This window comes from Mus caroli, chromosome 2 (genome assembly GCF_900094665.2).
Source record: "Mus caroli chromosome 2, CAROLI_EIJ_v1.1, whole genome shotgun sequence".
Lineage (NCBI taxonomy): Eukaryota > Metazoa > Chordata > Mammalia > Rodentia > Muridae > Mus > Mus caroli.
This window is the reverse complement of record NC_034571.1, coordinates 165,515,932-165,541,994: the sequence shown is the minus strand read 5'-3', so window position 1 is coordinate 165,541,994 and position 26,063 is coordinate 165,515,932. Positions and strand designations below refer to the sequence as shown.

The 26,063-nt window shown below is 49.7% G+C and overlaps 2 protein-coding genes across 6 annotated transcripts in view; both read left to right on the top strand.

Moving 5' to 3' along the window:
- Window positions 1-1,880, top strand: part of LOC110290525 (putative serine/threonine-protein phosphatase 4 regulatory subunit 1-like) — a 74,135-nt gene extending 72,255 nt beyond the window's left edge. For all 4 annotated transcript variants that reach the window (XR_003835994.1, XR_002377448.2, XR_003835993.1 and 1 more), the window contains 2 exons: window positions 921-1,014; window positions 1,733-1,880. The gene's annotated coding sequence lies outside the window, so the exon portion shown is untranslated. The remainder of the gene's footprint in view (window positions 1-920; window positions 1,015-1,732) is intronic.
- An 8,630-nt stretch (window positions 1,881-10,510) lies between these two features.
- On the top strand, window positions 10,511-20,123 carry Ankrd60 (ankyrin repeat domain 60). 2 transcript variants are annotated; one of them, XM_021155911.1, is made up of 4 exons: window positions 10,511-10,862; window positions 16,088-16,218; window positions 17,586-17,751; window positions 19,705-20,123. In XM_021155911.1, exons 1-4 carry the CDS (start codon window positions 10,511-10,513, stop codon window positions 20,010-20,012), a joined length of 957 nt encoding a protein of 318 aa, XP_021011570.1. In that variant the 3' UTR covers window positions 20,013-20,123. The 2 variants fall into 2 exon arrangements, with proteins under 2 accessions (XP_021011570.1, XP_021011571.1); XM_021155912.1 differs by lacking the exon at window positions 10,511-10,862 and adding an exon at window positions 10,882-11,066 and having other exon boundaries at window positions 19,705-20,112.
- The last annotated feature ends 5,940 nt before the right edge of the window (window positions 20,124-26,063 follow it).

The following is a 26,063-nucleotide window of genomic DNA, read 5'->3' as shown; positions in this document are numbered from 1 at the left end:
CAGAACCTAGAAATGCACACTCGTGCCTCTGGAGCTGGGTGTGGTGGCTCACGCCTTTAATCCCAGAACTCAGAAGGCAGAGGCAGGCCGATTTCTGAGTTCGAGGCCAGCCTGGTCTACAGAGTAAGTTCCAGGACAGCCAGGGTTATACAGAGAAACCCTGTCTTGAAAAAACCAAAACAAAAAACAGACAAACAAACAACAAAACAAAACAAAAAAAACCCAAAAAACAAAACAAAACAAAAAAAAAACAAGGAAGGGGTCTGGATAGCAAAACACAAGGTTTCCAGGAGTGACCTGGCTTACCTGAGTAGTGGCTTGGTAAAAGGCAGCTCTGCACATAGGAAGACCTTTTCTGCAAGATGCTAGAGCCACTTCTGGTCCTGCTGTTTCCACTTCCCCTTAAAGAAACAATGAGTCTAAAAACCAGGCCTTAGAAGTCCCCTAGACAGAGGAATTTGTCGAGTGGCTGTGACCCAGGGCTGCCTCTGGGGACTTCGGTGGTCGCTGACCCCGTTCAGATCCTGCCTTTCATTACAGATGAGGGGCCTCAGCCAGAGGGGCAGCAGACCGTCATCCACTGAACACAGACACATCTCCTTGGGTGGGGAAGCACAAGGGTTTCAGGCACAAGGGGTAGAGAGGGGTCTGTGGGGTGGGTGGGGTTATGTGCTTCCCCACCAGAGGAAAGGCAGCTATTGTTCAAGATATGCTTGCATTTGGGATCAGCTAGCGACCATGTTAATGTACAACCATGTGGAGTTATACATACCTAGGCTTGTAGGTAGCAAGGTACGAGGGAAACAGGCTTTTTGGCTAGTGAGAAACATATAGCTTGCAGAGAAATAAAGGGGGTGCTAGGGTCACCTTGAGCCTGACATGTCATTTATGGGATGTATTCTCAACATTTGCTTCATCAGGACAAGAGGAGAGTGCACCTCTGCCAGCTGCAGAGGTTGGTGGTGACTGACAGCAGCCGGAACTGGAGGTTTCCATATGAACAGAGTGAGCAGAGTGAGTAAAAACCTGTCTGTGGCCATGAGAAGCAAGTCAGGAAGAGAGCTTCCTCTTCTTATAATTGACTTCAGAACTAGCAGTATAGTGCTCTTTTGGATAAAGAGATTATGTTTTTATTAAGGTATAAACAGAATTCCAAAGCTCTGAGTTATATATGTACCCCCCCCCATCTCTGGGGAGACATCCGTTTTCACATGAAGACAAGGCTGAGTCGCTCTGGCATCCGAGTACTCTGCTGTTCTATAAGGCAGTTTATTTGAACCAAATAAAAGATGACTCACCCACTCTTCAGTATCTCCATCTGAATTGGAGTGGGTTTGCAAAGCTTTCTTGAACTTTCAGCTTGCTGCCTTCTCTGTAGGATACATGGTAACTCATGCACTTGAACATCCAAAGAATATTGGGAAGTGTTGAGGTCTGAAAAGACCTCTCCCGGATGAGACAGCTATTAAATAAAATGTACCCCCCACCCCCCATGCAGCTTTCTTGCGTGCACCACCACATCTGTGTGAAGTACTCTTCGCTTCCTGTCTGGTGTCAGCCCGAGGAATGGTCTAGGCTTTGCCAGGAATGAAAGAGAGAGGTTCAGTGCTCCTTTTCTAGGTGGAGAATGTCCTTTAGGGATGTGGGGGGAATCTATGTGTGTGGGGTGCTCGTTTGTGCTTTTGTGGAGGTACATTACTGTATCTTTAGTTTTTGTTTTCTTTTTTTTTAGGTTACAGCTAGTCATCTCACAAATAATTGTCTTCCTGAAGAAATCCATCAGGCTTTTGCAGCTACGTAGGATATGATTTGGCCGGTGCCGGGGGCAAACTGGAAGATTTTCTCTTTGCTGTGAGCTTTAATCATTATCCTTAATTTGAGAGGTTGAGGTTTAGTCATTATGTCATGTTCGCAGCACACTCCTGCAAAAAGAACTGGGAAAAACAAGCTTGTGCCCGGCGCGGCGACCCTGCGCCCCCTGGCGGCGGGTGCTGGGCGAGCCCCCGGCGTCCCGGGCCCTATCTCCCATCGCTTGGCTTATTGCAGTGGCCGGTCGCGATAACGGCTGCGCCCGGCGCGATATTGGCCTCATTTTCCCCCCGCAGACGGCGGGAGCGATATGAAGCCATTCGCCGCGGCCCGCTTCCTCCTCGCCCTTTTTCATTTCCTCTGCCCGCGTGCAAATCACACCACTCTCTCTCACCCGAGCCGAGCAGGGCCGCGGCGAGCGAGACAGAAAGAGCGAGGGGGAAACACCTAGCGGAAAAGCCGAAGGGAAAAAAAGAGCGAGGGAAAAAACCTAGCGAGAAAAAGAGAGGGGGGGGGGGAAAGACCTGCCGAGAAAGGGCGAGAGAGAAAGACCTAGCGAAAACCCGAGGGGAAAAAAGAATGAGGGAAAAGACCGAGCGAGGAAAAGCGACGGGTAGATGTAGCGAAAAACCGAGGGGGGAAAAGAGCGAGGAAAAAGATCTAGCGAGGAAAGGCGAGGAGGAAAGACCTAGGGAGAAAGAGCGAGGGGGAAAAGAAAAAAAAAAAAAAACCTAACGAGGAGGAGCGAGAGGAAAAGATCTGCCGAGAAAGAGCGAGGAGAGAAAACCTAGCGAGCAGGAGCGAAGGAAAAAGACCTGCGGAAAAAGATCGAGGGGGAAAAAAAATAGCGAGCAGGAGCGAGGGAAAAAGACCTGCCGAGAAAGATCGAGGGAAAAAAAATAGCGAGCAGGAGCGAGGGAAAAAGACCTGCCGAGAAAGATCGAGGGGAAAAAAAAAACCCAGCGAGCAGAAGCGAGGAGGAAAAACCTGCGGAGAAAGATCGAGAGGGAAAAAAACCAAAAAACCTAGGGAGCAGGAGCGAGGAGGAAAAATCTGCGGAGAAGGAGCGAGGGGGAAAGGGCGCCCGGCCGGCCGAGCCAGACGGCTAAGTGGGGAAAGCGCGCGAGGAAGTGGTGTGAAAAAAGGAAACAGATTGAGAAAGAGCGGGCGAAAAAGCTAGGGGAAAGCGGTCGAGAAAGAAGAACCACGGGGCAAAAGCGATGTTGAAAACGAAGGAAGGAATGAGAAAAAAAAAACGAAGGAGAAAGAACAGGGGAGAAACGGCGAGAAAAAGAGCGCGGGCGCCGCCATCCGCCGCTCGGCTCCTTGCTCCGGCTCGTCAAGGCGACCGGGGAACTGCTGCAGCCCGCGGCTGCTTTTAAGTGGTCTGGTGTAGGGCAGACTTTTGTGTGTGTTTAAACCATAACCGAACCTGGGAGCCTCAAACCCTGAACGCACGAACCCCTATTTTACAAAGCGCTTGGGTGCACAGTACACGGCGGCTTCGGCACGCCCGCCGCTCCCGCTACCAATGCGCCCGCGCGCGGCCCACTGGGAAGGAGCAAGAATCAATGAAATGTGGTAGGGGTCCCCCTGCTTGTTCTTATAGGCAACAGCTGCTCCTGATCTTGGATCTGTAGACTTCAGCGACATTCGCGGTTGCCTGAGACACGTTGCCCTGAAGTTGTACACAAAGTTTCTCACGCTGCATTTTATTCAATCTAGTAAGGAGCCTCTGGCCTTGCCCGTAGCACATTCTTGTAAATAGCACTCTTTCTGTTTCCGTCTTAACGCCATTATTTTTTTTTCTGTGTTCTATTTGTCATTTTCTCTATAAGCCCAGCTTTTAATTTTTGCAGTTAGAAGCTATATTGTTTCATAAATTTTCAGGATAGCCTTACTATTAATTTTATGCTTCCATAATGGGAACTGTGCAGAAATAATTTTGTATATGAAACTCTTTAAATAATAGTGTAGGTTTTTTGTTTGTTTGTGCATGTGTATGTTTGTTGTTGAATTCTCCACAGCTTTGTAGAACAGTTCACGATGAGCAAAGCCTCCAGCAGAAGAGGCAATCCTGGTCTTTATGGACGTCTCCCAGCCCTTGAGAAAAACACAGTCTTACTTGAAAATAGTGATTTTAAGATTTCTTGATGATAATGAAATTTTATAAAAATGCCATGCCCTCAAAGGTAACAATGTGCTCATTTTGAAGGGTGATGTTTTTAAAACTGGGCCCCTCGTGCTGGATGTATTTGTCTGTTACTACCCTGGTTTTCCCATTTCCCTTGCAGAGTGTTATGTGCATGTAGATATTATTTAGACCTATTTAAAATCTTCTCTTCGTGTGCTAGTGAGAACTGAAGGAGATGCTTTCTCTTGCTTGTAAATTGATTGTGAGGGTGGACATGGACATGAGGATGCCCTTGTGCTGTAGAGAGCGAGTGCTGCTTGTAATTACCTCAGCCAGCACTGCAGCCGGCAGCCAGCCGACAGGGCCTCACGGCTGCGGCTCTCACATTACTCGCAGGTGGTGGTGGTGGCGGTGCTGCAGAAGTTCTGCTGCCGCAGTGCCTGTGCTCTGGGGCTCATTTCCGTCCAGGAGCGCATCTCTGGATTCTGGCACTGCCCTGAGTGGGCTGGAAGGCAGGTTTTTGCTTGCATCTGCCGGGTTAGCACAGCCCCGGGAGAATCTGCCTGTGGATTCCTTTCCCTGGCAGAAGCTGGGGAAAGTTTACCGGGCCTGCTCACCGTGTAGGAGACTGAGCTGCTCTGTGAGGGGTATAGGATCTTGTTCCCAGTCACCCTGGGCACTTGTTCACACCCCAGACATGGTTGGTACCTACTGTGTGCTATGTATCCTGAAGATGAAATCCACGCAGAGCCAGCCAGCTCTCTCTCAGACCCAGCCCTCTCCTGTTACACTTCATCCAGGGTATACCTGAGTGGGAGGTCAGAGTGGAGAAACCCATTCTCATGCCCCAGGTTTCAAGTTTATATCACCTTGTGTTCTCTATAGCCCCTTCTGACTAGCACCTTGGAAATGCTTGTGCATGTGTGTGTTACAGGGTGGTGGCTTGAATGTCAGCCATCTTGACACATCTGATTCTCTAGTAATGGCTCCTGAGTATGGCTCACGTGGAATATGATGGCACGCCTGTTTATCTTTAAGGATAATTGTTCTGGATGAAGCATTAACCCCCAAAGAGGCCAAGTCAGGATCCCGCTAGACGTGGAAAGCCATGGTTTTGGTTTTGAGGGCTTTGTTCCCCCAAGTATTATTTTAACCATTTTGGTGTTCCATCATGCTGTCTTCTGGCATCACAAAGGCAACGGGCATGGTACACCATCTCCAGGAGCTGTGCTGACAGCCAGTTTTGATGAAGCCAATCCTAATCCCAAGCCTGCAGTTTAGTTGTCTGCCTTGTAAACAACTGCAGTGAGAGGCCTCACTAGCGCCCCCTATTGGGCTAGAAGGACATAGCTGGTATTTTTCCACAGCACAGCCATCTGTGAAGGAAAACATCAATATTCATTGTACAGCAATACCTTTTTTCTTTTTCTTTCTCTTCTTTTCTTTTCTTTTTTTTTCTTTTGCTTTTATGTGTTTAACTGCTTATCTGGAATTCTGGAATTTAGAAAAATAAGAAACGAACAAGAAATGATACCAATTCTTTTTTTTTTAAAGAAAAACCAACATTTTTTTCTTCAAAAAATATTATTAAAGTTGTAGAAAATCTTTAAAAACACAATTCAAGGGGCTGATGCTCCTGAGATAGTGTAGTTCAGAGACTTGTTGATCTCCATCTGTACACAGGTCTTGGAAGAAGGTACTAGGGTGACAAGGCAGGTCTAGAGTGAGACCTCGCTGGCCTAGAGCCTATTTCTGAGCTCCCTGCTAGTGGCCTGTTTAAAGCAGTATCTCTGCAAGGTAGAGTGTGCACCATGCTGTTCCAAGCCATGTCCCTCTGATCTGATGAGGTTATCTATGAGAACAAGCATCGAATGGGAGCCTGTTGATGAGCCTGAGACACTGTTATCATGATGCTAACTCACCCTGATACCAACTTCTCTTAGAGGGGCCACCCATAGGAACCAGAGTCCATGTGCCTGGCTCAGGTCTCCACTCACTTGTTGGTCCTAAGACTTTCAGTGCCACTGCCACACTGGTACAGACTTTTCTCACCTATGAAACAAGGCTAGTGTTGTTGCTCTCCAGAACCCGGTGTGAGAAGAAAGGAAGGAGTGTCCTTTAGGCACTCTGTAAGTTAGGGGGCAGTGCACAGACTCCACTGCTGAGCTCAGGTAGGCATGGCTAGCTTTGAGAGGCCTGAGCCTGGGCCAGCATTTGGGTTAGCCTGGCAGCCAGTCCCTGTCTTAAAGGCGGGGTGCTGAATACCTTCTTACTGCCCGAGTGTGTACAACACGGCAGCCTTGTGCAGGGCGATCGGTACAAAAGATGAACTACTGCACCACTGAAGAAACTGGGTTCAGAAAAGCAAAAGGACTTACCTGAAGCCACAAAGTCACCAGTTTAAGTTTCAAATCTGCACCTGCCTGGCTCCAGAGCCCACACTTCTCCTGCAGACCTTGCCGTGCTTGGCAGCCATTCCTTGGTAATGAGTTATAAAAACTATAAACTGGCCGGGCGTGGTGGCACACGCCTTTAATCCCAGCACTAGGGAGGCAGAGGCAGGCAGATTTCTGAGTTCAAGGCCAGCCTGGGCCTGGTCTACAGAGTGAGTACCAGGACAGCCAGGGCAACACAGAGAAAAGAAACCCTGTCTCGAAAAACAAAAAAACAAAAAACAAAAACATATAAACTGCTTATAACTAAATTCATTTCTTGAAATTTAAAAGTCCCCCCACCTTGTATATCAAACCTATAGATTCAGAAGTAATGTCTTTACAATTACATAAGTATATGTGCTTTGAAATCTTGAAGAAGTCACTGCCAGGCTCTCATTTCTGCAGGCTGTGGTGAGTGAAGGGTCTGTTTCTGTGGACCAGTTTGTGGGACACTTGCTTGCCAGCCTCCTGAGCCTGGTGTCGGATCCTGTGCCAAAGGTAAAGGTTCTGCTGCCCAAGGCACTGCAGCAGACACTGCTGGAGAAGGGTGTGTGGACCTTGCTGACTTCTCTATTAACCCTGGCTGTGACAGGTGGCAGCTAGGTCCCCCAAAGAATTATATATAGCAGGCTGGATGGCAGTACACTGGAGATACATGTCAGCTGAAGGGATGAACATAATTCCATTTCTTAAACAATGGAAACTACCCAGATACAAACTATCACACTGTTTTCTAGATAGTGAAGGCATTTTCCAGTTCCCGTTATGATAGGAAAGGAAGCCAAAATCGTATCTCAAAGCTCTCAAAGTCTGATGGCTGCCACTGGTCTGTTTAAGCCTGAGTGATGCTGCTGCAGACTGTACTGGCTCGTTTCCCCGCTGTGGTGTGGTCCCCTGTTTGCTCATTTCCCGCCTTCTCCCTGTCCTGCTTCCCACATATGTCAGACCTCAGGAACTACAGAGCAAGAGGCATGCAAATGTTTAGTTACTTTAACTTTCAAAGCAGGTGTCACTACTAGCAGTCCACCATTAAAATCTCAGAAATACTTTTGGAGTAAGGTATTTTACCATCTGAAAGGACTTGGGTACAAGGCTATTTTTGGAAAATTTATCCAGGGTCTTGGCATGGCCTAAAAGATAACAAAACTAGGATATATTATACAACACAGGTCATGGCACATGGAACTCCAAACTTTTCTCTCCTTGGCATATTTTAGAAATGCTGAGAACCATCATCTTAAAGTTGTTGAGGAGTTTCTCTTGGCTCTGCAGTCTGACAAGGACCAAGATATTTCATTTTTTTGCTTCCTTAGAACCAAAGATACAGAATGCTATAGAAACCACTCTACTGGAAGACTTGAACTAGCACCCTGTGATGGGTGCACAGAGATGCCTCTGATGCACATGTGGCTTGTATCAAAGAGAACCTAGTTAGTTGTATAAGAGCTTCCAGATGAGGCTTCTTTCAGGTGATGGCAGCCTAGTCCTTACCGCCTCTGTGGACCTGATCAGGGGCGGGTTTGTAGGGAGGCGGTGGGTCCAGGTACCAATGGCTCTCAGGCTTCCTCGCCACGAGCTATGGCTAGCAGTTTGTTATTTAGAAAGACTGGTTTTTCAAACCTCCCCTCAGAGCCTGGTACAGTTGCTCACATCTATAATTCTAGCACCTGGAAGGCTGGAGCAGGGAGATCAAAAGTTCAAACATAATATAGAGAATTCTAGGCATGTCTGAGCTACATAACAAAACCCTATTCAAGGAAACCAAACATAAATACAGCTCCCCTTGCCAATAAAGTAATTTAGTAGAAGCCTGTAAGTATTTTCTGGGCTTGCTGCCTTCATCCTCTCTCAGAAAATGGAGTTTATGGCACTGTATTTTATCTCCAGCGGAAATACTGTACCCGCGTAAATAACTTGACAGGAGAAAGCCCTATGGATGTGACATTAGCTTCTGCAGAGAATAAACATGTCACCTGAATCTTGTTCTGCATTGGGACCGCTGCAAAGGCAGCTCTTCTGGGGACTTTTGGAGTGTCCTTGTAAAAGCAGCCTAGTAAAGAACTGTTATTCCCCTGTCATCTGGCTCCTCTCAGGTATTTCCCTCACCCTTTCCCTAATTCAGAAACTGTGAAAATGTAAAATGTGTGCTGGTCTTTGACAGTAGCTAGAGTCATAAGGTTGTTTTAATGTGGACAATGTCCAGGGATTCGGTGGGTGGTGTAGGGACTGATGCCTGAGCTACATGGATTCTGGTTATACTTTAGACTCAACAATAAAAAATAAAAAATAAAAAAAGAAAGAAAGAAAAAGGAAAGAAAGAAGAAAGATAAGAAAAGAAGCCATACTTTTAACTAGAACTTTCTACAGATTCCATTGATTCGGGGAGTCATGTGCTCTTTACTTTGGCTTAAGTACACAGAACTTAGATTTCCTAGTTTTGAATTTCAGATGAACAAAAAGATGCTGTACAGTTTAAACATTTTTCGTTAATTAATGATTCTGTGTTCTGTAAACGTTTGATTATGGTTCTGTACCTGTTCCTGCCCTGCTCTGTGCTCTCTGGCTTGAATATGGCGAAGTAGTGGGGAGCCCGTGGGACACAGGCACTTCTTCCTAAAGACAAACTTCAAGGTCATATATTGAATTTCCTGTTACACAGGATACCCCTGCAGGTTCTCAAATACTATATTGATCTTGTTACTTAAGAGGAAAGGAAGGTGTCTATGTGGTGCCAAAGAGACTAGGAAAAATGTAAAGAACTCAAATACCCAGCACAGGCAACATCTGGGCTACTTTAGCACAGAGTTAATTCATTAAAGTTAGAGACAAACGATTAAAAACAAAGCCAGAAGCTGTCCCGCTTTGTGTGTGCTGTGTGTCTACAGTAAAAACATGAGGCACGCTGTAGGGCCTCTGCAGCAAACAAGCTTTTACTGCTCAGGTAATGGAAACTGTAATCAAGTCTGTTGGTCTAAAAGTAAGGAAAATTATTCTCAGCTAGAATCTTGGATTTTTATAGAGCATAATTTTCTAGAAAGAAGAGCAAAAACACCAGGCAGTCATGACACACTCCTTTAATTCCAGCACTCGGGAAGCAGAGGCAGGCAGATCTCTGATTTTGAGGTCAACCTGGTCTACAGAGTGAGTTCCAGGGCACTCAGGGCTACACAGAGAAATCCTGTCTCAAAAAAAAAAAAAAAAGACAAATAATAAAGATAAAATAAAAATAAATATTTAGTGTTCTGAGGTAGAATCTAGGTACTGAATGAAATTGATCACTTATGACAAGACCAGCCTCCTATCAAGACTGTGGCTACAAGACAGCTAGGGGGGGCTTTTCTGTTCCTGGGTGGAGCCTTAGGATCAATACTCAGTACTGCAGAAGAAAAAAAGAAAAAAAAAAAAAAAGACTGTAAGACCCCAGTCTGTTCACTGTACACATTATAATTATCCATCATTTAGAATGAGCCTCTCTGATAAAAAAGGATTAAACCACCGTCCCTTTATATCACCTTGAACTGCATGTGCCTCTGCCCCCAAGTGAGTGGGTGGCCTGGACCACCAGGCCTTAGACCCAATTTGTGTAACTAACTGCTATACAAAATGTATTTTTCAAGCTTCTATTTTGTTCTTGGTAACAACAGAGTTTTCGAAGGGCGTTCTGGCTCCCTGCCAGTTCCATGGTGCTTCCTCTTGCCTCTAAAGACCTTGCTTTGGGTCTGGTGTTTGAGGGCCTATACCCTCCCAACCCCACGGTTTGAGCTTTCCCAGAAAAGGTTTAAGCCTAGCCCTCCCATCAGATGTGTTCCATACTTTTCTCCCTCCGAGGATGTCACAACGTCAGGGCACACGGGTTTGATGCCATTTCCACCCAAGCCTCTGCCTGTTCCAGCTTGGCCCAGGTTAGCTTGGATTGCTATGTTCCTAAAAGCACACGGCAGCAAGCCTGTCGACCACCTTAGAAACTGTGGACCCAGCGTTTCTCCCTAATCATGCAGACTGCCCTGAACAGACAGGAGGTTCCCCACAGGGCTAGCAGGCTGGCGAGGGCCGCGGAGGAGGGTGGGGGGGAGCAGTCTCCGGAAGCGCGGGCGCCCCTCTCCTGTCTCGGGGGCCCCAGGCGGGGGCGGCGATGACGCGCGGGATGACGCGGGCCATGCGGAGGGCGGCAGACGTGGCGGGGGCGGGCGCGCGTCCGCCGAAACGGCAGGGGGACGACCCCAAGGCGGGCGCGCGCCCCACTCAGCCCTCCAGCCGGGCCCGCGCACGGGTTAGGGGGCACACAGGGGACCCGCTTGCCTCCACTGCGTCGCCAGACTTGGCCCCTGACGTCTATATCCTGCGGGTGAGGCTGGAGGAGACTGGGGAGCTGTTCCGTGTGGCCAACTGCCGCAACGACATGACAGTGCGGGAGCTCAAAGAAGAGCTGGACCTGATGGTCGGCATCCCCTTCAACCTGCAGCGGCTGCATTTCCTGGACCGAGGTGGCCCCTGCCCGACCCCCTTCCCGCACCCCATGAGCTCCTCCCACTCAATGGCCCCCGGCCCACTCCTGCCCTGGGTCCCCAAGACACTCGTAACTGCCAGAGAATCCAAGGTGACCAAGTCAAACCCAACCACTCGAGCCCCATCTAGAACGGCCCCTTGGAGCACTGGCCACTCAAGGGCTCCTAACTCCAAGCACATGGGTGGGTCTCTTATTAACCCCAAATATATAGGTGACCCTCATTCACAAGCATTGTGTCTGTCGCAGGCTGTGGTCTGCCAACCTGGTCTGTCCAGGCTACTCAGAACCTCAAATCTCAAAACCACAAGACCTTCTGGGCAGCCTCTTGTCTTCGTTAGGGAGCCCAGGCCCCCAAGACAACCATGTCTACCCTGAAACAAAACTAGGTCTCAGTAGACCCTACCACTACCAAATCAAGGATAGGCCTTTCCCCTCATGAGAACCTGGATCCAAAACAAACCCTAAGTGGTGAATACCAAATTCTCTAGTTAGCCTGTCTATGCCAGCATTTCAGAAGCTGGGACAAACCTGGCTGGCCTCGGGTCCCCAAAGGCAGAGGATATCTGCCTAAGATTGAACCCCAAATCTCTAAACTGAAAATAACTAGCTCAGAGCCCCAACCCTAAAGCTCAAACCAACCGTGTCCATACAGGGCTGCACAAACACAGAAGAAGCCAGCTGGACCTGGGACCCTCAAGACCCAGGACAAAGTCGACCAAGACTGAACTTGGTTTCTAGGCTGATTACCATGTCCTCCATCCCCACTGGCTACCCAAAGATCCTAAACAAAATCCTACCCACCTTAGGAAACCCCAAATCCAGGCCAAGCATGACTAGATCTTCAAGTAGCCATGACTATTTTAGGTGACCCCAAGATTCCATCAACTGTGTCTACATAGAGATGCTAGAACTCAGATCAAACTTGCCCCTCCTGGAACCTCAAACCCAGAATAAAGCTGAGTGTCCATATCTCACTCCCACACCAACCGCTACCCCCCCCCCAACTCATACCAACTGTATATTCTCTCAAGGGTGTTAAAATTCAAAATAAGACCTGCCAATCCTACAACCCCGAGCCCAGAACACAGCTACTCAAGGCTAAACCCCCAAATCTCTCAGGCTAACCACTACTGCAGCTCCTCAAATGCCTGCTCACTTAACTATGCATACAGGGATACTAAAACTCAAAATGAGCCTTGCTTATCCTGGAACCCCAAGCCCAGAACAAACATGAACCCAGGTTTGAACCTCAAGTATCTAGGCTAGCCATCACTCTCTTATACTTCCCATTTGGTACCCCCACATCCAGGATATACCTACCCAAGGCTGAACCCAAAATCTTCAGGCTAGTTATCACTACTTCAGAACCCCAAATCCTATAGCAGCTGCATTTACACAAGGACACTGAAACTTCAATCCTTACCTACCTTAGGGACCCCAAACCAAAACAAGCCTGACCAAATCCGAGCCCCAAGTCCCCCAGGCTAAAAGCATATGACCATTGGGACTGGCTATCCTCCATGGCTGTTTCCACACAAGGATACTGAAGCTGAAACAAACTGCCCACCTCAGGGTCCCACAGTCTGTCCACACACTGCTATGTGTGACCCTCATATCCTCTAGCTGACCCTGGCCACACTAGCACCCTAAACCCCAGAGCAGACTCCACCCACATCACAAGCATCAGCACAGACACCCTCCCCCCAGCTATCACCACTCATCCGTACAGCCAGACCCCAGTCTACATAAGTATGCTAGATCCTAACATGGACCTTGCCCACTGCTGAACCCCCACATCCAAACCCAGCTCTGTCCACCTCTGAAAGCCAGCCCTCAAGCTCCAAGCTCCCCATGAGTATAGCAGGACCCCAGCCCAACCCAAGTATCCTCATAAAGGTTCCAGGGATTAAATGAGTCAAGCCCACAGGAGAACCCCCAGAAAGTGAAGTCAAGCTTGCTTCTCTTTGACTTCCCACCCTCAAGAAAACCATTGGTTCACGAGTACCTCAAAGCTGACACCAGCTGTGTCCCCATGAGGAAATGAAGGCTCAAACCAACCCTGACTCCCGAGGACCCCAAAACCCAATACAGATCAATTAGCCAAGCCTATCATATCAGAGCCCCAAATTTAGAGCAGACTCTATCACTAGCAAGACCCTAAATCTCAAAGGAGAGCTGTCTGATTCCTCCCAGTTGCTTACCAACCAGAGCTGCCTAAAACAAGTCCATCCAAAGACCCCCAAATCCTGCCACAGATTCCTCCAAAACCAGAAACCCCAGCCAGATGGCAAGACTTGCTCCCATGAGAACCCCAAATACAGAGTAAATCCTGCTCTCATCAGGACCCCAGAACTCAAAGCAATCCATGACCATGATTATTAGACCCCCCCCCCAATCTTGACACTAACTTAGTCTGTCTCTGAACCCCAAGTTGCAAGCTGTGACCTTTCCCACACTCGGGGCTCACAGGGAGCCCTGCAGATTCCTTTCAGTTCTCTTGAATCTAGACCCCCACGAACCCCATATCTAGACAAATTCCATGGGGAGGCACCCAGTGGAAACCAGAGGCTCTTCAGCCTGTCTATCCTTCCCTCAACCTGAGGACATGGCTGCCCCTGTCCCCATTCCCTATAATGTTTAGGATATGAGAACAGGATCAAAGACCCTTGGTTGGGCTCCATCATCTCCCCACCCGATGGAAATCAACGCAAAACACTTCAAGAAAATGAAGATTAAAAAACAAAAAACAAAACAAAAACCTCTGGGCTGCCCTGGGAATGTGAGCAGCCGGTATCCCGGAGACACTGCAGAGTACTGCAGGGCCTGGGAGCGATGGAGACAGCTCTGAAAGCAACCTGTCCCCACGCTCTGCTTTCTCAGGCACTGGCTGTCCTGGGCTCAGTCTCCTAATCCGGAGAGCAGAGCCCCATTAGCTCTAGAATTCTCTGTGCTGTTCCCCAGTGGACAGGAATGACTCTGCAAACTGTGCAGGCAAGGCCAAAATACTCTTCCTCGGCACTTTTAAAAATAGGTTAAATGTTTTCCACGGCACATGTATTTTCTTACAGTAGTTGACAGATGCATGTATATATATTCTTCAAAGCTTTATTTAGCAAGAAGCTGTGTTTGAGCCTGTCTATAGCTAGCAAGGTATAAAGGATACGAGGTGTAATAAGGGCCTGTGCAGTTGTTCCCCAGCAAGGAATTGAAAAATTATGTGTCTTCCTAACTCTGGACCCCCTTTTGTTCATTTATTTTCACCAGTAAGCAATAAATTCAGGCAAGCTGATAAAGAATAAGAGGTGGGTGACTTCACAGTGATGTCACAGTGCTAAGACTCAGCAGTCACTTAGCAACTGCTGGAGGCCTGACCCCTAAGCTGTGCTGCCTTGACTGTGGCTGGCACATCTGCCCACCTCCAGGGTTGTAGAGGGAAGGGCAAGTGAGATCATGGCGGGAAAGCGCCACGATGGCCTTGTCTAAACTCGGCAAGCAAATTCATGAGCGAGTACTGCTCCTGGCGATCATTCATCTGTTGATAATTAGTAGCATTTGTCTGAGCCCAAGGTAGTGGTTGCCCATCTGCAAAAGGGGACGTGCTAGGGATTGCACAGAAACCAGGAGGCAAGACTCACAACTCTCCTAGATGTTTACCACGCCGTTAGAAAGTCAAGTTGTCTCAGAGCAGTGGCAGACCGGTTCCCACGGTCAAGCCACAAACAAAACCTTAGTTAACGGATTCGACGACCAGCTCTCTATTTACACCCCCCCTGAGAGTATGATCATCAAGTGGTACCCACACGTCTGGCAGGAGTCAGACCTTGTCACGCCCTAGCCAGGCCCAGCCTCAGTGTGCTTCCAATTAGAGGAAGAGGCCATGTAGGCTGGAGGGTTGTCATGAAGATTCAAGGATGAACCTCTCAGGTCAGGCATAGAGACTCAAAATAATTATGAAGAACTCAGAACAGTTGTGGATTCTGATCACCTGGAAAGGCTACTAGGGCAGCCTGGGCAGATTGTAATCGCGTATAAGCAATCCAAGTCCTCTGGGGTTCCTAAGATAGTAGGTGGCCAAGAAAGACGTGTGTTTTGAGAAATTAAATAGCACTACCTTAAAAAAAAAAAAAAAAAAAAAAGACAAAAAACCAAAAACCCTTCCCTGCATAGTGCTCCTTGAGCTGTCGTTCTCAGTGTGTGTGTGTGTGTTTAATTGTTGTTGTTGAAACAGGATCTCATGTATCTTCAGGTTAGTCCTGAACTAGTGATCCTTCTGTCTCCAGCTCCCAAATTCTGGGGTGACAGCTGTGTGCCACCAAGCCTGGCTGAGCCTGGGTTTCTGGGTGTGGGTCTAGGTCCATTGTTGGCCCCGAGAATAAGATGGCATGCTGGGTCTGGCAAGAGCTCTGACACTCCAGTCCAAATACAGTGAGGGTTGATATTTGCTCCTGAGGTTACCAAAGGCTCATTAGGGGGACAGTCTTGTCCCCACGAGGGACAATGTCTGGAGGACATCCTTGACCGCAAGGGCTAGCTATAGGTGCAGCTGATGTGTTATGGGCATAGGCCGTAGAAGCTGTGGTGTGTGGAATAGAGAGGGGTACCTCGTTGGAAACATCAGTTAAGCACCTTGGTGGAAAAACCCTGACGCGGGCTGTCTGTCACTTGCTGGATCCTTCAGTCACTGTCATCTCTTTAGCCAGCTAATGGCTACATTCCCTAGAGTCAGTGTTCAGTTGAAGGTATATAACTTGCTAAGTACACTGTCGGGCCTGTGATGTATAGCTCAGATTTAAGTAGTTCTATTTGTAGAGTTTGCCTCATAAAACGATCTCACTGACTCATGGATTTTTCCCCAACAGGACAAGCTGTAATTACAAAATTTTATAAATCATTGCTATTGTGTGTGTAGGGTTTTTTTCTTTTTTTTTCCTTTTCCTCTTTTTTTTTTTTTTCTTTTTGGTCCAGCTTCCATCTGAACTGAGCCAAATTAATTTTCTAAAAAGCCTTAGCAGCATCAAATTTCAGGCTCCTGTGCGACCATCAAGGGAGAGACTCCCCCCACCCTACCCCCACCCACTCCCACCCCTTTGGCTCAAGATTTTAAAAGTATCTTTGCGTGATTCAGGGCCAGACGTGGTCTGAACTGATGCAGTGATTTCTCTAGGTCCTAATTTTGTTAAAAGGAAAAACTGTTTCCCGTAGGAATTCTGATGGATGATGCTACCCTGAAGTTCTACGATGTCATCCCCGGAGCACTTATTTCATTATGTATCTGGCATTACGATGGTTGGACGGAACTGGTTTTGGCCGCCGTGGAAGGGGACCCCAGCAAGGTGGTTTCATGCTTTATTTTTTCAATATTAGGGGGCGAGGGGACCCCAGCCTTTAGTCTTTAGTGTGAAACTTTTGAATAAAGTCCTCAGAGTAGGAAAGGAAGATGAGCTTTCTGAATGGAGAGTGTTTCCAGACAGTCTGGGCTTGTGAGTCCCTCGGGCTTGCTTATTAACAGTTCATAAACCCACTTACTCTACCCGCAGTGGGGCCCAGGTGCTGCATTTTCTGACCACATGTTGGCCAAGTTGAAAATCGAATTTAATCCTAGTTAAAGAATATGGGCCGGTAGCCCAGTGGTCAGGGGCTTGTGTACCCAGGTTGGTCTACCTTGGGAGTGGGGTAGGAGCCTGGCACCTTTGGACAGCCTTCACCTGATGCTTGTCAGGCCTTCTGCTGGGCTACCCATTGGCCCTGGGAGAGAGAGTGTGTGTGTGTGTGTGGGAAACATGAGTATAGGGATGCTTACCCATCTGTGAGGACGGAGGGTCGGCACCAGGGCAAGCGTCTGCTCTTTCTTCAGTAGACTTTGAGGGTAGAGTTCTGAGATTCCCCAGGGAGAAGAGTCAGTTTCCTGGTAGGACAGGGTTCAAGGGAAGGTTGGGGGTACAGGGAGAGGTGCCGGGATGCATCCAGGGAAGGGTGGGTGGCGATGATCTCTGTATCCCAGACCCCAGGCCTGAGGAACGAGAGCAAAGTTGATCCAGCCCCAGTTGTAGCATTGTCTTCTACTTCTCTGCATCCCTGGCTTCCTCTCTCTCTCTCCTGGAAGTTTAGTCAGTGCCCGCTACCTGAGGAGATAATCACAGCCTTCCATCCCATGTTCGATTGGTCCCACTGCTCCTCCCCTTGCACCTTCCCCCACTGACTGGGACATCCAGAGCACAGGGTCCTCTCTGTGGTATCCATGCCCCTCCTCCCATCCCTGACGATGTGTGTCACCCCAAGATGGTTCTGTGATGGGCATCTCTCTGCCCACAGAGTTCAGAAAGTTGCAGTTGTGACAACGGGCACAAAAACTGGACTGGAAAGGCATACTCCACCACTCCTCCATTCCCTGGGGCTCCTTCCAGGGGACCACACTGCGCTAGCTGGCGTTTTTCCCAAAGGGCCACAAACATCTTCCTCTGGACACATTGGCAGTGCTATTTTTCTCCCTTCAAAACATTGGCAGAAAGGCCTCCCTGTGTCCCCTGCCTGACCAGGGATGGAGGCGGGGTGGGGATAGCTGCACTTCCTGGGTGTGTAGGTATCGCCCATCACCCCTCCGCTCCTGCTGTGTACCTCAGTTAGGATGGAGTTAACCAGCATGGGTGGAGGGATGCAGGTCACGCTCTAGAGACAACCTTGATGCATTCCTTCCACCTAGATGTCATGTCTTGGCATCAGTGAGGATACCTTCTACCGAACAGCGAACTCACAGCATTTTAAGGGGGAACAGTGGAGGCAGTGGACAGCCCAGAGGGCATTTGTGGCCTTGTACATCTCTGCTCACAGAGGCCACGTGGATGCCGTGCAGTATCTTCTAGGACTTGGTAATTCTGCGGAGAGCCTGACCTGGTGTGGTTGGGAGGACAGAATGACCCATCTTACATATTACTTCAGCAGTGGCTCCCTAGGTTCCAGGCTTGTCACCCACCAAACGTGTCTCCCGCTGGGCTCCTTGGTCCTAAGCACCATGTGGTACACCCATCAGGGACTTGCACTTCTCTAGGCCAGGTCTGTGGAGCATTCTGTTGTGGTAGAACCAAAATTATAGGACAGTGAGCCATGGGGGATTAGGGGTGGGCTTGGGGGTGAGGGTGGGGAAGTCCAGAGGACGTCCTAGCCTGGCAGCTCCTTGCCCTGCCTGAAGTAGATTCTGCAATGGTCCAACAGGACCTCACCCTGGCTATCCCACAGAGTGGTCCGCAGCCTGGCTGGAGGTCCTTTTAAATACATCATGTCTCCACTTAAGGGTGACCATCTGTCTGTCTGTCTCTCTGTCCAAAGCTGTGGTCAGCACCATGTCTGAGCAGATGTCTGGGAGGAATCTTTTGTCTTCCCTGGTTGGGGAAACGCTCCCCCTGACTGAGGATAGCTTCAGAGAGCCCACCCCACGGCTTCCTTGGGGAAAGGAGGAGGGACTAGCAAGCGCCTCTGGCTTTCTAAGGTGCCACCTCCATGTTGGACCTCTTCCTTTCCATCTGCTGTCTTGCTCAGCTCCAGGGATCCTCCCGCTTCTGCCAGACAGGGTGGGAGACAACTCAACTGTCCCAGGCAGGGTACTGGCATGTCATATCTCTGCTACAGAGCTCAAGACGGTGGGTGACAGCACCATGTTTTCTGCCATCCCACACAGCCTTTCTACACTTCTCTTATCCAGTGAAGGATAGGCTTTCACAGCCCGGCAGTCCTTTAAGCTCATAAAAAGTCATCTTCGCTCTGATGGAACTGTGATGTATTTGAAGGCACCCGTTAAAAAATGATGGCCGGCTTTGCAAAGTCTTCCGTCCTCTGCAGCCATGGCTGGGAGGGTGGCGGGGGGGGGGGAGGCACAGGGTCATGCCCACGTTCTGGAAGCCTACTTAAGCTTCGCCTCACCAACTAGCCATAGCTCAATTGAACTATGCGACGGCAGCCGCAATGCAGGCTGGATTGAATTGAGTAGCCTTGGTTTGTGTGTGTGTGTGTTGTGATTTTTGTTACCCAGAATTCCATTCAGTTCCACAAGTCCATGCTGGACCCCTATCATTAGCCCATCTGTCTGCAGGAGGCAGCAGGAGTCCAGGTCTGTCCACTCTCAGACTGCCATTTCCTGTCACCTCCCCAGTACCTGCAGTTGCATTCCAAGGATAAAAGCAGCAGTGCCCAGACCATGTGTGTTTCTGTCCTCATGGATCTTAGGCAGGAAAGCCAGCCAGTGGTTACAAATGTTTAATCCCATAGCCTGTCACATATGGGATGCGTTCAACGCAGTGCCTACTGAACTTTTATGGGGAGAGGTAGGGGTTGTAGAGAGGAAGAATGAAGGAAGTCACTGAAACCCTAAAAGGGGAGAAATGCAAAAGTGTAGTGCATAACCAGAAGAGCATGTGCAAAGGGCCTGTGGCACAGTGCAGACTGCTGTAAGCTCAGGAGCTACATGGAGCTAGCGAAGTTAATCAGTAGAAAGCTCGAGGGAGGGGTGGAAACAATGTTGCAATGAGATGAGCAGATGTGGTGAGGTGGGCAGACAAATCCATCAGAGTGCTCCCAAGCAGCAAGATGCGGGGATGTGCTTGGAACAGGAGACTGGAATGTGCTGTTTACTGGTTGCTCCCTGGGACCAGGCTCAATGGGAGGGGTGAAGAGCTTAGTGAGGCCACCATGTCCCTGGGAGCAGCACCAACCCTCCATCATATTCCTGCCACAGCCCCGGTCCCTTTCTTATTGTACCTTCGTGTCACACGGGTGGGACTCCTGGCTAGGAGAACAGACCACTCCAGCTGGTCTTTTTAATCTCACAGGAGCAAACTGCCTGGCCAAATCACCCCTGGGCAGGACGCCCCTGCACGTGGTCGCAGCCATGGGCAGGACAGACTGCGTCCAGCCCTTACTGGAACACGGTGCCTCCATCCACGACAGAGACTTGAAGAGCGACACGCCCATCACCATTGCACGGCGCCTGAAGCGCGGACATTTAGAGCGCAAGATGTTCCTTCTCTACTGGATGATCAAGTCGGGGTCCCGGGACCCGGACTTGGTAGCGAGGAAAGCTTTGGAGAAATCCAGCCCTGGGGTGGAGACCAGGAGGAGCACAATATTAATCTCCTGAGTACATTTGCCCATCACAAGACTCTGCGGCGACCTTACAGCCCCCCCCCCCCCCAACTGTGCCCCCCACTCCCATGGCACTCACTAGGGATCAGAAAGAAGGGACAGATCCAAATCAGACCAAATTGATTGTCCTCTTACTAGCGTCTCCGGAAGGGTGTAATGGAGCAGGTGAGTTCATCTCTTTTGTAATCCACTCTGTCCCCACCACGCTGACAATGCCGGCCTTTAATTTTAAACTCTTTGTACATTGGTGCCCAATCACACCGTTTGGGGTGATGATAGCCAATTATCCCTCCCTCCCGAGGCCCTCTAACGCACCAGCATAATGGGAGTAATAACAGGAATGGTAATAGCGCTCTTGCAACTGGCACAGAATGAGCACTGCCTACGTCAGGAGGTCATGAGCAGCGTAGGTTGCGAATTTGTTTGTCAAACCCATGCAGCTGGCCACTTCCGGTTGCCAGAGATGGGACGCGGTGTAGGCTGAGCTAGCCCTGGGATCAAGAGAGAAGCCGGGAGTGTGTCTTGTGGGCCTCCAAATATAGTCTCTCAAGGGGTTCATTTCTTATCCGTGTGGGAAGGAGGCATGTGGCCTTCAGTGGGAAGAAAACAGCACAGGACACAGAAAAGAGAGAGAGAGAGAGAGAGAGAGAGAGAGGCTGACACCCTCTTCCTGCGGTCCCAACCCAGTGTCCCCACAGCCTTCACACTCCCTTCCCACTGTCTCCAGCACCGTCTCTCCCTGGGAGCCAGTCACTGGCCCCAGGCACTCTGCCTGGCATGAGGACCCACACATTTGGGGACAAGCACTCCATTTCCCCAATCCAGTTAGACACTTGAGTAGACGTCCAGCATCCTCAAGCCTTCGGTGGTGACATTTCTTCAGTCTGGAGCAAGATCACTTGGACATGCACTCCTGGGCTCTGGGCTCTGAGGACGTTTCATTAGAGACAAGCGTTGGGCCTCAGACTACACCGCAGCCCCTGTCATGGGGGTCGGTGAGCCAAGTGCAGAAAGCAAACAGGGAAACGAAGGCTGGGGCCCAGTGCCTGGAAAAGAGTACAGGAACCCAACACCAACAGAAAGGCGGGTCAGAGATTGTTCTAGAGTGTTCTGGAGTGGAAACCCGACTTTCATGAGAGTTTCCCTCTTGGTTTTGAAAAATGGCCTTGAAATTCTGAAGAAGTAGGGAGGCACACGGGGGGCGGGGGCGGGGAGTAGGGGTCACGGGGAAACCACTGCTCAGTTGTTTGTTAGGTTGGGGGAAGTGCTCGAAGGAGCCTGAGCCCCATTAGGATGGCTTGCAGTTGTAGGACTGCAGTGCAGGGAAGGGCCACAGGCCTCGTGGTGGCATGACATCTGCCTTGTCACTCCCATTGGGCCATATGTTTCCCTGGAGCCCCGAACCCTGACCCAAGTCCTGGAACGTGTTAAAGGTCTCCTGGCCATTCATCAGGTCGCCTTGGGTGGGGCTGACCTGATAAGGTCATCAGGTCATCAGGTGAGAGGCGTGGCACCCTGGCTGCCCTTCCTTCCAATTTCCCAACAATGAGACCTCGCTTTAAAATTAATGGTCTGCGTTTCCTGGTGTCACAGCGAGTAAGACCTTTGTTGACAATGGTCTTACACCAGCCGACGTGGCTGTACCCAGGCTCAGCCTTCTGTTTGACAAATAGAGAATCAGGAAAGCTCATCTCAGCCTCGGGATGTCAAGCTGAGAGCTTATTTTTGGCAGGCATGCTCCAAAGTCAATAGGCAGATATTAAAACAACCCCAATCCATCGGGTCGGGTCACTTAGCTAATGAGGTGTGCGGAGGTGGGGTGACTTATGGGTAGCCTTTTAACTTAACAAGTGGAGTCCCTCCAAGTCCAGTGTTTGCCAGGAGCTTGCTAAGCAGTCTTTGTTATTGGAAGGGTCAACCGCCTGGCAGGAGGACCCACACATTTGGGGAACAAGCACTCCACTTCCCTCAATTCAATTAGACACTTGGCTAGATATCTAGCAGCATCAAGTCTTCTCTGGTGACATTTTCTTCAGTCCAGGACAGGACCACTTGGACATACGCCTAGGCTCTGAGGATACTCCATTAGAGACAAGCTTGTCTTGGGCCTTGTCTTGAGCCTTAGGATACAGCTTGGGTGTGGGGGGGCTTTCCTAGCACGAACAGGGCCCTGGATCCAGTTCCCAGCACTGTGAACACAAAATGTGCACCCCCCCCACCCCCCCGCAACACACACTATCATATCACATAAAAGCAAGCCTACGTCACGGGCTGCACATGTCAACAGCTCCGTGGTCTGCCATTGGCTGACAGAATGTTACATCTGGAGCTGCTTCCTCCATGCTCGTCCTATCTATCGTTCATGCTTCAGGGGACAACAAAGGAGCATCAGGGGAGGGGTCATTGACATTGTTTCCACAGGAGCGGAAATACCTCACTGGCCCATGCCCTGGAGCAGATCTGGAATGTGGAGGGTGGTCTGCTACATCCTGGGAACAATGTGTGTATGGGGAGGACACTGGTTCCCTTAGGTCTGTGCCCTCACTGGGCTGACCTTCCGGTCATCAGGGACCTCACTTGTGTGGAGCTGGAGTCATAGAGAAGGAGCTATTGCAGCCCTCCAGGCTCATGTCTCCAGGAGGGTCTTCACTTCTCTGAGGCAAGGATTCCTTGTAGGGGGGTAGAAGAAGGTCCTTTCTGCAACAGGTTCCTGAGGTTGCTGGAAACACTGGAGAACACTGCCCCCCCCCCGACCCCCCCCCATACATGCTGTTTGAGATGTTGCCTGGGAGCCCCGTGGAAGCTCTGGGAAAGGCAGTTGAACCATCGGTTCAACCATTGGTGTGTTTTCTGAGCTCTCTCTGCTTCTGGCCACTGAACTCTGATGAGCAGTCCTTGGTCCTTAGTGCCCTGGGACGTGTTATGGTGTGCCCTTGATGACCTTAGAGGGGACATGGAAATGATCTTATCTCTTCATCCCAGCCAGAGACATAGCTCACCGGTAAAGCCCCATGGCATCCTGGGAAGAGTTCTGGAAAGCCAGCCCGGCAGGATGACAAAGCAAAAATGACAGTTTGCACTGCACCAAGCTCCCGTTTGCCTTGGCTATAGGGTTTCTCAAAGTCAGTGCCCAGTGACCCGCGTACCCTTTCTCCTTCCCCCCACCCCCGAATGAATCTCTACTCTCTCCCCCTCATCCCCCCTGCAGAGGTCACTGTAGCTGGCCTCTGTCACAGGAGCCAGTGCAATGGAAAATTTAAGACCAGCAACATAAGCTCTAGTCTAGAGCTCTCAGCCTGTGAGGCTCACTCAGGACTGAGATGGTGGGCCTATGGGCCTACTCTCCTGGCGCTTCAGCCTCTGGTGCCCCCCCCCCCACGTGTCATCAGCAGGAAGTAGAGCTGTCTCCGCGCACTTGAGTCTTTTGCCCTCCCTGGATTACCTGTCTGTCCCCCCTCTATGATCACTAGCTCAGGGTTTCCAGAATGTGGGAAAACGTATCTCTGTCTCTCTGTCTCTGTCTGTCTCTCTGCCCCCCATGGGGTTACTCTCAACACCATGTGCCAAAAGCTGAACTTGAGCCCTCTACAAAAGCAGCCAGTGCACTTAACCACTGAGCCGCGTCTCCAGGTGCCCTGCTGGGTTTCTTTATGTGGGTTCTGGGTCTCGGACTGAGGTCCTCATGCTTGCACAGCAAGCGTTACTGATGGAGCCGGACCCCTCCTCCCCCTGCCCAAGCCGTCCTCCCCATCAGCTGCGCAACCTTAGAACCAATGGTCATCTCCTGAGACCCTCGGCTCCCCTCTACCCATCTCATCAGCAGGTCTTGCCCTTCTGCACAGCCAGTCCTGTTGGCAGAAGAAACAGCCCAGGGGAATTGCCTGCCACAGCAACCCCTTGGTGAGCAGGAAGGAGGGCGGTTCTGTGGTCGTCGGCTACACATGCTTTAGAGACTTCCTCTGCCCCTAGATGTGTGGCATTAGACCAACCAGGGGCAGCTCTTGGGGTCTCAGCTGCCTCATGTGGAGTGTTCGGGGTAATAAAACCTGCCCCTGTTGCCACCAGAGAGATGGAATGCCTGGCTCAAAGCAGACACTTGAAAAATGGCAGGCATTATTCGTATTATTATACCACCAACACTTAATTTGCTTAAAATGTTTACTCTCTGAGAATCGATCCCCTCCCGGATTCCAGAGAGGCTCATAAATTCTCAGCAAACCTTATACAATAAGAGTCTCCATCCAGAACTAATAATTCCCAAAGTGGGAGATTAATAATTTCCCGTAAACTTGCTGGTCTGGACATTAAGTGGTGGAAGGCTTTCTCAGCAACTCATAGAGCGCCCCCAGGCCAGAGCCACTGCAGAGGAACAACAGGCTCTCAGGCAGAGGAAAATTCCAGTCTCCAGGCCCTGCCTCTGCACTGCGCATTGAATACAGAGGCAGCCAGCAGAGGGCACAGAAACCCATTAACATTTAGCAAAACACGGGGGTTTGTGTTTTGCGGAAATGTCAGGGATGCTGCTATCTGCGTCACTTGAAAATTCAAGAGTGGGGCTCAATTTGGGGGGCTCAAGGGTGGCACTTCTACCTGAGTCCCGGAACTTTCTGCAGAGCGGGCACAGGGGACATGTACATTGGCAAGGGGGACACGTGTATAGCCCTCACGACATCCGGAAAGGGGTCTGTCCTCTATCACTCTAGGAGTACACATCTGGCCACGGAACAAGAAGGCCCAGTGTCCCATCTGCCCCAGGAAATCACGTCCTGTGTTCCCACAGCATCATCCTTGACTTGTTTGGTTGCTATATGTTCTAAATTTAAAACGGAAAAAATTAAAAAATACCAATAACATCTGGGGCTCCAGAGTGCATGTGTGTGTGTGTCTGGGAAATGTCACAGGGATGTTTAGAGAATTCCATATCCTTGCAAGGTTATAATTCACCATTTCCTGTCCAAATCCCAGTCTAGACCCAGCTCCCCAGCTTTGTGGAAGTCCCAGAGCATAAGATGTTTATATATATATATGTTGAAACTGCAGGCCTGGATGGTAAGGCCTTGAGTATCCCCAGTGCCCAGCAGGGGGTATGTTGGGGGGCATATTTTGCAGCTTTTGAAAGATCATACAGGGTTGGAGGGATGTGATTAAGGGTGTTAGCAGTCCTTATAGAGGGCCAGGATTCATTTTCCAGCTCAAACCTACCTGTAACTTCAGCTCCAGACTCCCTCTTCTGGACTCTGTGGTCACTGCATGCATATTCCATAGATGTATGCAGACAGTACATAAACACACACAAAGGCATACATGCATGCACATACACGTTCAGGGACACACACACACACATGTTTTTATTAAAAAAATCATTTGAGGGCCTTGGGATGTAGCTTAGTTGATTGAATAATCCTGTGAGGCCCTAAGTTCAATCCCCAGCCTTCCAAAAACTGGGTGTGGATGTCATCTGGAATTCGAAGTTCAAGCACATTCTCAGTTTCATGGTGAGCCCTAGGTCATCTTGGGCTACATGAGACCCTGGTGGGCCTTTTGTTTGCTTGTTTGTTTTTTAAAAAAAGACTTGATCTTGTCTTGTATACTGTAAGTACAGGCCAAGGGACTGCCTGGGATGTGGCCCTAAGGGTTGGAGATATTTATTTGATCCCCAAGTTACAACTGTCAAGAGACACCCTGTGCATGTTTGTCCATGTAGATTTAGGCATAAAGAATGATGTTAAAAAGGCTGAGGCCCTGGGTCCATCCACACTGCGTTGGGGATCAAGTTTGATTCCCAGAAACCAAGCCAAAAGCCAGATTGGTGGAGACTGAATCCCTCGGGGTCTGTTGGCCAGCCATTCCAGCCTACTGGAGACTGGACCCCTCCGGGTCTGTGGGCCAGCCATTCCAGCCTACTGGAGACTGGACCCCTCGGGGTCTGTGGGCCAGCCATTCCAGCCTACTTGTAGTAGGCCAGTGAGAGCTCCTGCTTCAAGTAACAAGGAGGATGGAGCCTGAGGAGAGGCAATGCTGTGGACATTTGCCCTCCACAGATGTG